Source organism: Corvus cornix, chromosome 12 (assembly GCF_000738735.6).
Source record: "Corvus cornix cornix isolate S_Up_H32 chromosome 12, ASM73873v5, whole genome shotgun sequence".
NCBI classification, from domain to species: Eukaryota; Metazoa; Chordata; class Aves; order Passeriformes; family Corvidae; genus Corvus; species Corvus cornix.
This window is the reverse complement of record NC_046342.1, coordinates 7959688-7975040: the sequence shown is the minus strand read 5'-3', so window position 1 is coordinate 7975040 and position 15353 is coordinate 7959688. Positions and strand designations below refer to the sequence as shown.

General features: G+C 36.5%; 1 protein-coding gene across 14 annotated transcripts in view; it reads left to right on the top strand.

The window, feature by feature from the left end:
* ERC2 (ELKS/RAB6-interacting/CAST family member 2) overlaps positions 1-15353 on the top strand; it is a 431010-nt gene that overhangs the window by 60705 nt on the left and 354952 nt on the right. For 10 of the 14 annotated variants that reach the window (XM_039558888.1, XM_039558887.1, XM_039558889.1 and 7 more), the window contains 2 exons: positions 5116-5139; positions 5744-6160. In XM_039558888.1, coding sequence (XP_039414822.1) covers positions 5116-5139; positions 5744-6160 — 441 coding nt within the window. The remainder of the gene's footprint in view (positions 1-5115; positions 5140-5743; positions 6161-15353) is intronic. The other 4 variants (XM_039558897.1, XM_039558890.1, XM_039558896.1 and 1 more) reach the window with 1 other exon arrangement.

Sequence of the window (15353 nt, the reverse complement as noted above, 5' to 3'; positions counted from 1 at the left end):
GATTATTCTTCTCAAGTCTTTGACTTCTTACATTTCTAGAAGTCTCTTACTTTTGACCTTCTGGTTTTTATGATTACAGGCTACAAGATTTGGCTCATCAACATCTCTTCAGCCCACAGCAAATAAGGGAATTGGGAAATAAATATATTTACAGATTGTTCTTTAAGAAATAGGTGCAAAACTACTCTGGAATTTGAAGTACTAAAAGTTTTCAGCCTGTAAGGGGATTCATTTTTGTTCAATGACCTCAAGTCTTTAGGCAATACTTGTTTTTTCACCAAAATATTTGTGTAAGATGACCCAGAGAAGCTGACTGAATAGTAATGAAGTCTGGTACTTCAGATTAAATCTAATGTCTGTAATAAGAAATGGAGATTTAAATGTATATGACAAGATTCCTCATTTAACTTGCAAGGCCCAGGATGAGAGGCAAGCTTAGGGGAGTGATAGAGCAGCTTGGTGGGCACATGATTAATAACAGAGGAAGAAGAGGAGGAAAGATTCGATCAAGAAGCTGAAGGAGGGGGAGTTCCTTATTATGTTTGTCTTCTGGAGCAACTGTTCTGAAACCCTGCTGGCCAGGAAATGGCTGGGTATGGCCCACTCGTGGGACATAGAGAGTAAATCTTGTGTTTTCCTTTGCTTCTGTGCATGGCCTTTGCTTTTGTTTTATTAAACTGCCTTTACCTTGACCCACAAGGTTTATTTCATCTTGCTCTCCTCCCGCCCCCAGTCCTACTGAGGAGGGAGTGATATGGTGGCTTGGTGGAGTCCTGGCCTCCAGCCAAGGTCAGCCCACCACATCTGTTTTAAGAAATGCAGATTTAAGTGTATGTGATGAGATTCCTTATTTAACTTGCAAAGCGTGGTAGTAAGGACAAGCACTACAGAATTTGACAAGACACAAAATTTAAAGGCATAAAGAAAGAAAAAGTAGGAAAGTCAGACAAGAATTCCCCCTTTTCAAATACGTGGTTATATCAGCAAACAGCGTTATGCAAAAGCTCTCTCATCTCATGCTCGGAATTTTTAATGCTGAAGATTCATCAAGTGTGGTCAGAATCTCTTGCGATTCTTCACAAATTACATCTGTCTTCTCCTTCCAACTCTTTCTGTCAGTCCTGTCTTACTCAAGCAAAATTCTAGTCAGCTGACTTTCAGTAGTGTTTTTAGAATGCCAGATTTATGAATTATTATAGGCAGATGAGGAAATGCATGAGAGAATCCATTTCTTAATTTATGGTAATGAAGAAAATATCTCCAATTTCCATTCTTTTTTCCTTTACAGAGGAAAATTAGGATTTGCATGTTTTTCTTTAACAATACTTAGTTATAAATATTTGCAAGTCTAATGCTCATACTTATTTTAGCAGCACAACTAAAGTTAACATACAAATGGCTTTAGATGCAGTTCATAAGAAAGCTTTAACTAGTCTGTTTCCTTTCAATGATAGAGCCTCATACTGTGAAGAATTAAAATGGACCAGTGATAGATTATGGAATAAATAATTGATTTTAGAAAATGAGAGTATGGTTGACAGGATAATTTGCTGTTATCTGTGTGCAGGTGTATTGTTCAGGTATAGCTGTAGCTTTCTATAGCGTACAATTACACAGGAGGATTCTTTTGCACAGACTTCTGTATCATTAGATATTTGCCACTGCCAAGAGAGTAGACTGTGTCAACTGATTCAGCCCTGTCAATTCTATTCACTGGGGTGGGAAAGAAACAGGAGAATCAGGAGCTAAAATCCAGTGGCCTGGGTTCTTGAACATGTTCTTGGCTTTTGGTGGCAGTGTGATGGTGCAAAGCGTGAGAGGCTGTGTGCTTCTGTAGGTAGACCAACAATTTTAGATCAGTGAGTCTCCGTGTGAATTTGTTCCCCTCCACTGTTCACCACGTCTGAGGCTTTGGGATGCTCTGAAAGTGCTTATATGGCCAAAGCACACCATGGCAGGATAGTTCTCAGCGAGCAATTCTTTTGGGTGTAGTTAGTTGGCATAGACTAGAGGAACTTTCTTGTGTAGAACATGAATTGAAATCTGGGAAGAGCCATTAGTTAATTTTCCTTTTATAGTTTTTTTCAATTTATGGGGAAATTCACAGTTCCATGGACTGCTTCTTGCAGCTGGACTGCAGAGAAGGATTGAAAAAGTTCTGAAAGAACTAATATATTGTAGAGAAATTGGCATGGAGATATTTCTGGTCAAATGGTCCATTTTTAATAGAAGTTATAAAAAATGTGATAGATCTTGCATTTTTTTTTTTAAATCCTGTAAAGTTCTGTGTCTGTAACGACAGCAGTGTGACAGATATTCACAGTACTCCTACATTCCTTCCCCTGCAGTTAATTATACAATTTCTTTCCACCCTCACAACATTTGTTCTTTCCTTTCCTTAGCTAGCTGCAGATACAAAAATCTGTGCCAGCATGAGTCTAAATCTGGTCCACCATGTTCTAAGTTTTGAAGGTGTACAAAAATGGATTCTTTTATGTCAAAGTAGCAGTAGTCTGCCACAGTTGAGGCTGTTAGTTTTAACATAATTACGGAGAAGCAGCCAGAACTACTGTCATGCTTTGTGCCAAACGTGGGTCATGGCAGAGCCTAAGGACAGCATGCACAGGCTGCTGGGGGCAGAAAAGGAACTTGTCTCACTTATCTTAACCAGAATTGCTGTTTGAGTTCTGTTTTCTAATTGGTTTTGTGTTGATCCAACGATTTTGATTTTTAAAGCTTGCATTCAGAAGGTTTGTGTGTTAGCAATGTGTGTGTCAAGTTTGCTTTTATTTGTGGGTTAAAACATTATAATATTTTTAGAATTAGTTTTCTTTTGCTCAGCTAGATTTTTATAGACATATTGACATTTGATATACAGAGACGACTTTACTTTGGAAAACTATTTATTTGTAAATAGGTTTTAGCATGAAGTAATAAATATTGTCTGATTTAACATTAGGAGAATGTATCTTGAATCATTATTCAGATCAGGGAGAAAATTTTGACTATTTCTGCAGTACTGGTAGTTGCTGAATATTGCTGTTGCTTAGTTGTAGTATAGCAGCAGAGAGAAAGTTCTTGGTCAGGTGTGAGAAATAGGACAGTGATTATGTGGGTGATTATGATTAGTTTTATTATTAATACACTGCCTAAATAGTACCAGTGCAGTATCCAAATAACAACTCTATTATCTGTTACAATGGATTATAGTATAATCAGGACGTGGTGCTTCCTGTTAAGTTACAAGCTTCATTAAGACCCCCTTGCTGCCTAAAATTTTCAGAGAAGTCTTGGTGCAGCTTGGTCCACTTAGCCTCAGATTTTGGTCAACAGTCTCAGTGTAAAAAGATGTAATTTAAACAGGTTCAGGTAGAAACATTCAGGGTAACAGTTTGGCCTTGCAGCATTCACAATGACAAAGCAACGAAGCACCTATGTAGGTACTTTAGGATTTGATTTCTGTATTTGACCAGATCTTAGCCCTTTTGCTCACCCATCCAAGAGTGAGCGGTCCCCTTCTGTGACCTGGCTGTACTCTATAGGTGTCCATGCCAGGGACAGGATCCACCTGGAAGCTGCCTGTGACTCCAGGAGACAGTTGGTGCAGCTGGCCCAGTCCTCAGCAGCGTTTTATACTGCGCTGCAGGCTGATGTGCGCCAAAGTCAGTTGCAAACAGCTCAGCTCCCCTGTCTTTGGACTGTATTAATTACGTGTGCATCCTGACAGTTCCACCTGCAATGTTCACCTGGTGTGTTTTATCTTAGGACAAAGCATTCTGCTCTTCAGAGATGGTGGAAAGGGGACAGCGTGTGTAGGATATGTGCAAAGACCTATCTTCTGTCCCTGTCACAGTTGTGAAATAATTTTGGAATCCAGAAGGTGTAGTCTGTCTTGGCGTCACAAATACTTGGCACAGTAGTAGATTCAAAGTGGGGAAGTTGCTGCATCTAGAGGAGTTTTAAGTTTATTGGAGTTTTTAAGCTTACACAGCTAATTAAAAAGATAATGAGGTTAAGAAAAGATAAGAATTGCCATTAAGTAAAAGTGGGACTCTAAATCAGCCTGTATTTGTAAGCTCTCAGCTGAGTGTGTGCCTAATAAGATGCAAATACTAAGAGAATTAAGATCTGGACATATATTAAAATAGTGCTTATTTAATGATAGAACAGATTCAAAGTCTCTAACTGAATTCTACCACTGGCAATACTTTTCTTCTGTTTGAAGTAACTGATAAAAGACATGATTTCAAAAGGTTGGTTTCTTAAGGTTTTGAATTTTTCATGATTGCTAAAAACTGACAGATTTGCATGTATTTGTGTAAAACATGAAGGTAGTATCAAATGAAATGAAATTTTGTTGTTTGTTTGGTGTCTGTGTTGTTGTTTTGGGGTTTTTTTGGTATAGTTTTGTTGTTGTTACTCTTGTTTTTAGAACATGAAGTTGCAAAACATCAATTAAACCAAAATGATCTGATGACATGCATTTAAGCCCACTAATTCTTGCAATTAAACGTCTTCTGGTACAGACTGTGTGCCTATTCAGGAATCTGTATTTCTAAAAGCTCAGTATGCTGTGTAGGCAATGAATAGAGGGGAAAAATAAGAAGAAAAACAAATTGTCAGATAAAGATATAATCTGAAATGGACATCATAAACCACAGTAATTTGGGTTAATTGTCTCTATTCCAACCTTGACATGGGCAAAATATATTTTGATCTGTGTTGAGTAAGGAATGCAAGACATAAGTCTGGAACAGAGACAGACCCCTGTACTCAGATGTAGTATAAATATTTTAGGACAAGTTAGTGTTCTGAAAAACCTAAAAGCGTAAAAGAACAGTAATGTCCAATAGCAATGTTGTAATTTACCATGGGACTGATTATTTCTAATATATTTTTCTTTGTCACATCTGTTGAGTAAAGTCTGTCTATAGGTTTATATGTTTGAGTACTGTGAATTTGTTGTTGGCTTTCTGTATAACTCAATAAAATTATTTTTTTCTGTTGAAGATCCTTTTTGTTGAATTCAGTTCTTTCTGTTGAATATCCTTTGCTTGCATCTGACCTTTATTTATGTTGATTTTGCTTCATTTTTTCATTTACCATGCTGTTCAGTTTTTGGATGCCAGAAGAACAAAGGTTTGTCCACTGTTTGCAGTAAATGTATTTTTTCAAAATTCAGTATTGCATATTGTGGTTTTTTTTTGTTTGCTTTTTAGAGATACAGTAATCCTGTTTACTAAACTCGTTCATAGCTTTAGCTGCCAAAATGAAAAATTGAAACCAACCAGTCCCAACTCAGCCCCTCCCCAAAGTCCTGTTAATTATAGTGAGGGCTTTGATTAACTTTATAAACAGCAGTACTGTTGAGCATCATGAAGAGCAGATTTATCTTTAGTCTATGAAGTAATTTAGAAAACATGGAATACTGAGTCTTTGAGCTTTGTAGGTACACATTGATTGTTCTAATGGATGTGTCACTGCCTAGTGTTTGCATTTGTTGCTGTTAATTTTATCTGTAGCTGACATTGTTTTGTGTGTTGTCTTCTTTTTTTTTTTCGAGAAGCACTTGAAAGATTTCATTACAGATATTGTCACCTGCATTTGATATTTTATAAGGTCATTTGATATGCTTTCATTACTAATTCTAATGACTTCTTGTAACAGCGTACAACAAAAGTTTAATCAAATACTAATTCTACATTCAGATCCTAAAGTATTTTTTTCTTTTTCTTTATTGCAGCATCTGCAATTGACAATCCAGGCACTTCAAGATGAGCTTAGAACCCAGAGAGACCTTAACCATCTTCTCCAGCAAGAAAGTGGGAACCGAGGGGCTGAGCATTTTACCATTGAGCTCACAGAGGAGAATTTTCGAAGACTTCAGGCAGAACATGATAGACAAGCTAAAGAGCTCTTCCTGTTGAGAAAAACTCTAGAAGAAATGGAGCTTAGGATTGAAACACAAAAGCAAACACTAAATGCCAGAGACGAATCAATAAAAAAGCTTCTAGAGATGTTGCAAAGTAAAGGTTTGCCTTCTAAAGGAATGGAAGATGACAATGAGAGAACTCGAAGGATGGCAGAGGCTGAATCTCAGGTTAATCATTTAGAAGTGATTTTAGATCAGAAGGAGAAGGAAAACATGCATCTTAGAGAGGTAATGAAAAACTCATTTATTTGTTTAAAATATATATTTTTGTTAAAAATAGTCATGGTACTTGTTGCAGTTTTAGAAATATAGTTTAGAGTATTGAAGTGTTTTCTTTTTGTGCTCTAATTCTTTCATGAAAAGGATAGCATGCATTTGTTTTACATCTGTAATAAGTACACAGCAGGACTTTATGACATTTGAAAACAAGTATAAGAAAATATGGAAGAGAAGTAAGTATATTTGGGCTTATCTCTGAAATGTTGCTTTGCAAAGTTTCTTTATCCTTTTGACAAAGTGATATCTGGCAAATGAAGACCTACTGAAGAGGGAAATGACACCTGCTGCTGCTCTAACTAAAGAGTCATGAGTGCATGCTACCTTTGTGTTGGATTTGTATGCCTCTGGTGTCTGAAAAAGAGTGCTTTAAAATCATTTGCCTTCCATATAAACAAAGGCTTCTGCCTTGTGTGTATTTCTAATGTATTTTCATATGGGGATACTCCCAACTTTTTACATAAATATACCATAATGTCACTTCGAAATACTGTACTGGTGGCTGTGCTCTGCTTTGAGAGACCTTAAATTTGATCCCAAGCCCACCTGCATCAGCTGCCCACATCACTTGTAAATGCATTTTCGGGACTGGATTTGGGATGATTGGATTAGTACAATCGAAACAAAATCTGGCCTAGTGTCAAGCCCATCTGCCCCTTTAGATCCCAGCAGTGTTCTCATGTGACTGTCAGGCAAACAACGCAGGGTGAGTCTTCCTCACAAAGACCCTGCTAAGGAGGGTGAAAATTGCAGAGAGGTTGTGTACAAGCTTCACACAGCAAGGGAAGTCAGGAGAAACAGGTCTGTTTGCTTAGAAACTCAGCAGCAGCATGGTCACTAAAAACACCAATTTGCCTGACAGATCAAAGTGCAAATGAAATTAGTGCAAGAGCTTAAGAATTAGTGCTCGAGATTAAGAACAGCTATTTACATCTAGAGATTGTTGTCAAAATATTTTCTTTGCTATGAACAAATTATTTTATATTTATCTTATGGTCTTCTCTAACCTAGAATATGTATTGAGGACTCAGTACTGTTTCTGCTGCCCATTTGAAGCTTAGAAAGTGGAGAATTTCATGATACCTTTCAGTAAAGTTTTCTTGTCAAGGTGTGGATCCTGAATCTCTTCACAGGCAGAATTTTAATTAAAACTGATGCAACACATAATGGGTTCTGAAAGGAGTTGCATAAGGAGCTAGTGATACTGAATTTGTGATGAGGGAGGGCTGTGGAATAAGTTCTGTAAACTAGCAGACAAGTTTCTGGATTTAGGTCTGCATACACTCTGTTTTCAAGGGTGGATGATTATGTGGTTGTATTTCATCTGTTGTATCAGTATCACTTAAGTTTGTGAACCCTAATTTGGCTGTATATTGGACATGAGGAAATTCAAAGAAAGTTTCTGATGAGAATGGTAATCAAGGACAGTGAGAAATAGAACTAAATTGAGCTTGAAAAGTAGATAAAATGAAAGGTTCTAAGTAAAGTCCTTTGGCATCCAGTTTATTGATTAGTCCAAGGAATGCTGAAAGGAGTTATTATTGCTACCTATAGACTGTGCATGTTTCTCCTGTATTTATACTGAATTAATTTGATGTTCCCCCCAGGTTATTCTCGGGGGCAGGGAAAAAAGTTGTTTCTCCCTCAGTTGATATGAGAATATAGAGGTTGTCTTTTGTCTGGAGTGCTGCAAGAATAGAATGCAAATAAAATGGGATTTACTGTTTATGACATACTGATATACCTTGGTGAGTGGTCAAGGTTTAAAATTTTACTAGATTTGTTGCCTGGAATCTGTCCCAGCCAGATTGGCAGGACCATCTAATGTTTTGGAGATTTTGGCTCACAAGTTCCTTGTTTTTCTAAGAATTCAAGGCTTTGGGTGAACTCTGTCTCTTCAGCTCTCTTTCTGTTGCATGGTATTTATAGTTTGTTTTTTTAATTTATTTTTTTAAATTTCTGCATATTTGAAGTTTGTTGTAGGGAGCTTGGAAGTATGATGTGTAGGCTGTAGGAACTCTTCAGAAACAAAATGTTTTAGTAGGTCCCTGTTTGTTTATCCAGGATTCTGGATTTTATTTCTCTGGTGGGCTCTTGGAAAATGTTCTGAGGTTCAAAGTTTTTCTTTTGCTTTCTTGTTATGGAAAGTTGTCTGCATGCTTTGAAGTAACATCTGACATTATGTACAGTTAAAAGTATTACGTATTTGTTAAAAGTCCAAATAGATCAACCTTTGATCTTTGCGTGTAGCTTGGTTAAGTCCTTGTTCTGCAGTGCTCATTTGAATTTGTCTCTGCTTTTACTCTTCATCCTGCACAATACAGGTTCTCAATATGATAAACCAGAGGTTACTGTGTTGAATCTTCTGCAACAGCCTCCCCAGTGGATTGATATTTTTATTTTCTTAACTAGTGTTTGTAGGTTTTCATCCTAACTGTGTAAATCACCTGGCAGAGTTGCTGATCATTTTCTTCCTCCTGAGAATGCTGTAAAAGTAGGCTAGGACTTGGATATATTTTTAATGAATTTCATTCATGAGTTATTTAGTATTCACTCCAATTGTGTTAATCTTTCTATACCTTTAACAAAATATTTGTCATTTTAGAACATTGTCTAAAATACTCTGCTTTCTTTATTTTTACAGGTTGGAGTATAGCTCAAGTGTTGAGTGTATTTCTGAGAAGCTAGCATTGGGTCATGTGTAATGTTCTGTTTGATCAAATCCTGGATGGCTGTTTCTTCTTTTTAAGTAGTTTTACTATTTTATTTCTGCTGCTGCACTTGAAACTGCGCCAGGGGAGGTTCAGGAGGATTTTCTTCATGGAAGGGGTTGTTAAATGGTGGAAGGGACAACTCAGGGAGGTGGTGGTGTCACCATCCCTGGAGGTGTTCAAGAAATGACTGGATGTGGCACTCATCTAATTGTCTAATTGTTACCACCATGGTCTAATTGATAAGATGGAGATGGTCAAAGATTTTGGACTTGATGATCTTGGAGGTCTTTTCCAACTTTAATGATTTGGTGATTCTGTGAAACAAGTTAAGGATGATAAAGTTCTGTGTAACATCATCTGAAATTATTTGACAAATAGTTTGTGTGTCAGTTTACCTTTACAATGATAGATTTTGCTCTAGTTTCCAGCAGAAAGAGTGCTGTCTATGGAAAAAAGTTAATGTGGTGCAAACGAGGTTGAATGTGGAAAAAAATAGCTGAAGACTTCTGATTTTATTCCGTCTCAACACTACATTAAATTGTCTAGCTGGTAACTTTTTCAAAGTTCACTTAACTAGGTAGAGAGAAATAACTTCTTGTTGTCTTTAAGACTTTACCTTGTCAATCACTAATTTTCTGCCAATTTCACACAAAAATGCACATTACCAGAAATAAATATCCTACTGTTGATTGGCTGAATATCCAAGAATCATGCAAAAATTCTCTTTTTTAAGCCATTGATTTCTTCTTCCCCCTGCCCCCCCCCATGACTAGCCTTAGCAGAATTTCATAATTATAGCTGCATTCAAAGACCTGGAATTTCTCCAGGCTTTAGATGGTATTTCTTAGAGGAAGTACAGGAGAGAGTAATGGAAATGGCTAGTGTACTAGAGGCAGAGAAGTAACTCCAGAAAATAAAACAATAGGGTTTTTTTCTTCCTTTGTTTTCATATTCTTAGTAGATACAGACTAACCGTGGTGTGTTGACTTTGTGGCCCTCAAAGATTGTACCTTTCTGCGGTGTGCAGTCCACTGCATCTTTAAACTTCGTTTCACAGAAGCAAACTTGTGATGGCAGTTTTGCTCAAGCTGTGTGTTTGAAGGTCTTAGAAATGGCAAATGTGAGGCCCATTGTAGAGCAGGAGGAGGAGAATAAAGCTGAAGTTGGAATCCTGCTCTTTTACAGGAATAGCAAAGAATGTCAGTGTCGGCAAGGTTCACTAAAATGTTGGGAAATCAGCTATGCAAAAAATGGCGTTAGATTTCTTTCCAGTGTCAAGGAATTTAAAATCTAGGCAACAAGCTTTCACAGGGATAGCCGAATTCCCAGCTTAGAGATAGTTACAGCAAAGGTTTCCTTAGTTCCTGATTGACAAAGTAAGAGAGAACAAATAACAGCTCTGAGTAACAAACAGTGTGAACATGTGTTTCTGCTTCAGTTTTGGAGATGCAGCCTCTTAAGGGAATGTTGAGCTCTTTTTCATGCCTTCTGAGGATTTCTGCCCAGATTGCACTTGGTTTTTCATCACTGAATTAGACTGAATCCTATGCTTTTAACTAACGAAACTCACTTGATTATTTTTGTTAGTGTTTTTCAAAGGTAGCTGAAATTTATTGTTATTTTCTGAAAAAAAAAAATTAATAGCTTTTGCTTTGATAAGGAAGTTAATATATCCTGTAGGGAACAAAGTGGTCTTTGCAAGCAGACTTAAGAAAAGGGCCATTCTTGGTCTGTTAGTGGTTGAAAAATCTGTCTTGGAGCCATAATGTCATACTATGGCATTCTTCATGTTCAGAATTAAGTATCATGAAGATCACTTAAATATACATTCCTGTCAGAAAACACAAGATGCCTGACTTAAAGTTCTTAAATTGGTTATCACATGTCTCTTTTAGAATTTTAAATAAACATTTGTTTCTCTATAACTTTGGGAGAACTGTGGGTAATATGGGGATTTTATCATGTGGAAATCTAGCACAGATGTTTGGTATTACTTTTTTTTAAACATAGTGACCACACATTATTTACCCTAAGTACCATTAAGTATTTTTTTATTATTGCTATTAAAAACTTGCCTAAGGCAAAGTCCCACTAAGTCTCTAGTGAAGTCAAATGTTAAAATTCCAGCAAGTATTTTATTATATATACATACACGTATATTACACATGCCCTCTCTGTACAACATGCAATTTCACTAAAACAAATTCTGAGATCATATAGGATTTTATATACACATTTTAACTCTTATCTTGCATGTATTCTTAAAATAATTTTGTTGCTCATGGTTTAAAGTTACAGCTTTTTTATATTTAGTAGAAAGAAGAACAACACATCTTTATTATAATTTAAAGTGTACTTCTAAACTTTCAAGTTTTTTTTAAAAACTTTGCTCTATCTTTGAACTCAGCTTGGTCAAATAATGAAGGCTGCTGATAGGATTTGAACTGCCATCATGAATTAGTTATTGCATGTTTTTAAAGTTATTAATGGAGCAAAGTTCCTTCTTCCACTGTGAATAGAACAGATGCCTTGCAGACTTTTGGTGTTTACTGTAAATGTCTTACACTGGAGCCAGTAGTAATTTACTAAGGAAATGCTTTATCGACACCAAACGTTTCTTCCCTGAAGTTGGTTACACAGATTAACAGCCATTCTAGACTGAGCTTTTTAATTAGGTTCATTAGTGCCTCTTTCTTTTTATTTCTTCTGGCTCCACTCAAAATATTCATCTTATCATTTTCTATAAAGACAATATCAAAATATCAATAATAATACGTGTTTTTAAGGTGACCACTTAAGTATAAAGGAGGACTCTGCAGTGCTGGCAGTCACTGGAGACATGAGAAAATAGACAGAACCTGACTATGCTCTAGGGAACAGTTGTTACCTCTAACATAGCCCATTCAGATTTTGCTATGTCCTGTGATATACTTGCCAGGGTGCTTGGTTGCAATAGTTTTTATAAGTTCATGAAGGATTAGAAAGCTTTGTTCATTTAGAAATCAGGTTCCTTAAAAACAGGATTGATCTCCATGACACCACCACCAGTAGCTTGGAATCTCATGTATGAGAAAGCTGTCAGTTCGAAACTGCCATGTCTCATAGTAGCAAATAAAGAAATTATTTTTGGAAGAGAGAAAAATCAGATTCATAAATAAGCTGGATTTCTGTACCTTTCCATGTGTGGATGTGGTAAGTATTGATCCTGCCAGCATTCCTGGGAAGTGCATCCTTTAGAAGGCAATCTGGGGACTGGCTTGAATTGCTGTAACTCAAGTATTGTCCCCAGATGTAAAATACTGTCTTTGCAAGGCTCTTTGCTCAGTTCACACATTTACCACTTTCTGGTTGCATGTCAAGATTTTAGAGACAAGCCACAATGAAATAGAGAAAAAGGATGAATTTTGGTTTCTTTCATATTCCCTGTTCTGTAAACCTGCTGCTACTCATTTCTGTGCCAATAACTTCATTATTCTATAATGTAATTAACTTTCTCTAGCTCCATCCTTCCTGTCCTTTTTCATATGAATGACTATAGCTTATGTAGGTGACTCATAGCTCTGACATGCTGATGTATTTTCGCAGAATCAGAACTGAATTTCCAGGGAAGGGGAGAGCTGGTTACCCTCGAATTCCAGTGTACACTTCTCTATTTAGTCTCTCTGTGTTAGCTAAGTTGAGACTCCTTTTTCTTAGGAAACATTCAGCCTTTTAGCTGGACTGGAAATCTGTGTATTGTCACACAAACTGGAATTCCAGAAAACTGCAACAGGCCAATCTCCTGCCAGAGTCTATATCTGTGTGTGTGTATATATATATGTATTGAATACACTTTTTCCTTTGCAAAGATGCAAAGCCTCAAAAGAAGAAAATGTGTTTTTTCATCTTAAAAAAACCCTCCTCCACCCCCCAGTCTGCTGAAATAGAACAGTTTTTCATTTGCTAAATTTTTTCCTTGTACAAGTCTTAAACTCTGTGTAAGAAAATGAGTTTTGCCTTGGTATGTGCTGGCTTATTTTAGTAATAAAAGTGGAAGTTTTATTGTAGGTAGTAGAACACAGCTAATAATGTAAACCCTTTCTAAAGTTTCACCTAAAACTCATCTTGATGAAGGAAAAGTGTAATGTTAGATTAAACTATTTAACAAAACGATATTTCTGATTTAGTGAATAGATGATCATATCCTAATTTTATAGATATAGTAATTGGCGTGTGAGGAAATCCTCATAATAGGAAAAGTTTTGGTTGTTGACAGTTTGAGGCTGGTATTCCAACATGATTAAAAGGCTCTTAATATATTTATGCACAAACACAAAATTTGATAATGGCTATAAATACATCTCACTATAAAGATTTGGCTAAAATATTGGTGAATAACCCCAATGTGCTCTGAAAGACATATCCTCTGAAAATGTGGATTTGTTTGAAAGCACTGAGGACAAAATTCTGTTTATGTTTGTAATTTTTTTTTTTTTTTTTTGGGAGTCAAATGAGGTCAGTGGGATTGACTGATTTAAGGGGAATAGGATTACATTTGAGAGAATAAATGAATCCAGACTTGGTTACTGCTTGGCCACACTATGGGAAGGAAATAGTTTGCTGTAGCTTTTCTGTAGGTAGAGCCAATGTCTTCACCTGCTTGGCTTATCTCCATTTATCAGCACATCATCTCCTCCCTGAAACAAAACCCTTTAGAAAACAAACAAAACAACCCAAATGTTTAGAGCCAATTATGTCTAATGAGTGTATTTAGCATAGTTACTGCTCTGTGTGTTCTTTATTGCCCTGCTTCTTACACAATTTACTTGCATATATTCTTTCTAAATACATACTTTGTGTTCTCTCCTAGCCACCTGTGACAATGGAAGATTTTGTACATAGTCCAAGTTCCACTGATGTTACTAAAAAAGAGAAAAATGATGTAATAATTGACAGAGCAATACTTAGTCAGCTGATGGCTGTACTTGGTAATTGCAAGCAGGTTCTTAGTGGTGTTTCACTGACTTGTGGGTACTGTATCCTCCATTAACAAAGCTCTTATGCTGCCATTGCTCTGTGGTGTTGTCTCATTCCTAATTCACTTCAAACCAGTATTTCTTGGGAAAGACTTCCAAATGGGGCTAGTAAACAACCATTTATTCAAGGGAATGAGCTTCGCACACCTTTCTTGTTAAAACCTGCATGTGGAGAATACATTATTTTCATTTGCTAATAGATAACTAACATCTAGTTAGATTTTTTTTTGTAGTCACACTGCTTTAATTGGCTTTGGCTCGTTCACAATCCGTTTCCCTGAATATAAATTTATTTATAAAAACGTAGATCTTAGGTTTTAGATTTATAACAGTGAATATAAGCTAAAACATGTGGGTTTATTTTCTTTAGCTCATTATTTGACTCAAAACTAAACATTGGAAAAAAATATTTCTCTAATACATGATCTTTAGAAGGAGAACTTTAGGAATTTCTCAGTTCATGAGCTCCTTTCAGCAAGTTCCTGCAAATACAGAGTTAATTTTCTACTTTTTCATTTTCAGCTGAATTTTTTCAAGGTTATTAACTAAATCAGTGGTCTTCAGATGCTGAGCAAGAACTAGTGCATTGATTACTAGGTATTTGAAAGTATGGGGGAAAAGATGGGGCCCTAAATAATTCCTAAAAATCAGCCAATAGCTAACTTGAAGATTTGCATCCTTCATGTAGAGCATGAAGGCACTAGGTGGCTCTCTTGAACGAAGATTGTGTTTCAGTCTTGTTTTCACAGATGATCTCACCGTATTTGTTATTTTTCATTGCTCTTTTTACAATGGTAGAGCTTGAAGTCAATGCAAAGACAATTCCACACAGATTTTATTTTAGTCTGTGATCTGCATGCAGTTTAGAACAGCTATGTCTAAGAACCAAAGCAAGGAGACTGAAAAGGATAGTGCAGCTCTCTACAGAAAATGAGGAATGCAGTCTGAAGGGATTAGTGGAATTTGGTCCCAATGTGTTAGTCAAGGTTTGTAATTTAATTTACAAAAGTGAAAGAGCAAAGTGAGGGGTCATTTTCCTCTTTGAATGGGTTGGAGTTTGACCATATCTGCTCTAAAACTGCAACTGCCAAAACACATCTGAAAGCACATTGGGGGACCAGCAGCACTAATTTCAGATGTTAGCAAGTTTTTAGCAGTGCTGAGTTAAAACCACAGCCTCTCTCAGCTTGAGGTACCTGTGAGACACTGGGCACTCCCATGGCTCCAGCGTTCCTTGTTTCAATATCTGGGGGAAGAAGCTGCCATTCCAAAGAACAGTGTTTTCATGGAGAAAGCACATTTTTCTTTTATATCTTAAGAATCATAGGCAATGTCATTGCTGATGAATTTTTCTGTCCCCAAATATGAGTAATTAAGCTTTTTGCTATATGCTATTTCTTAAGTGATTGTGCAGGT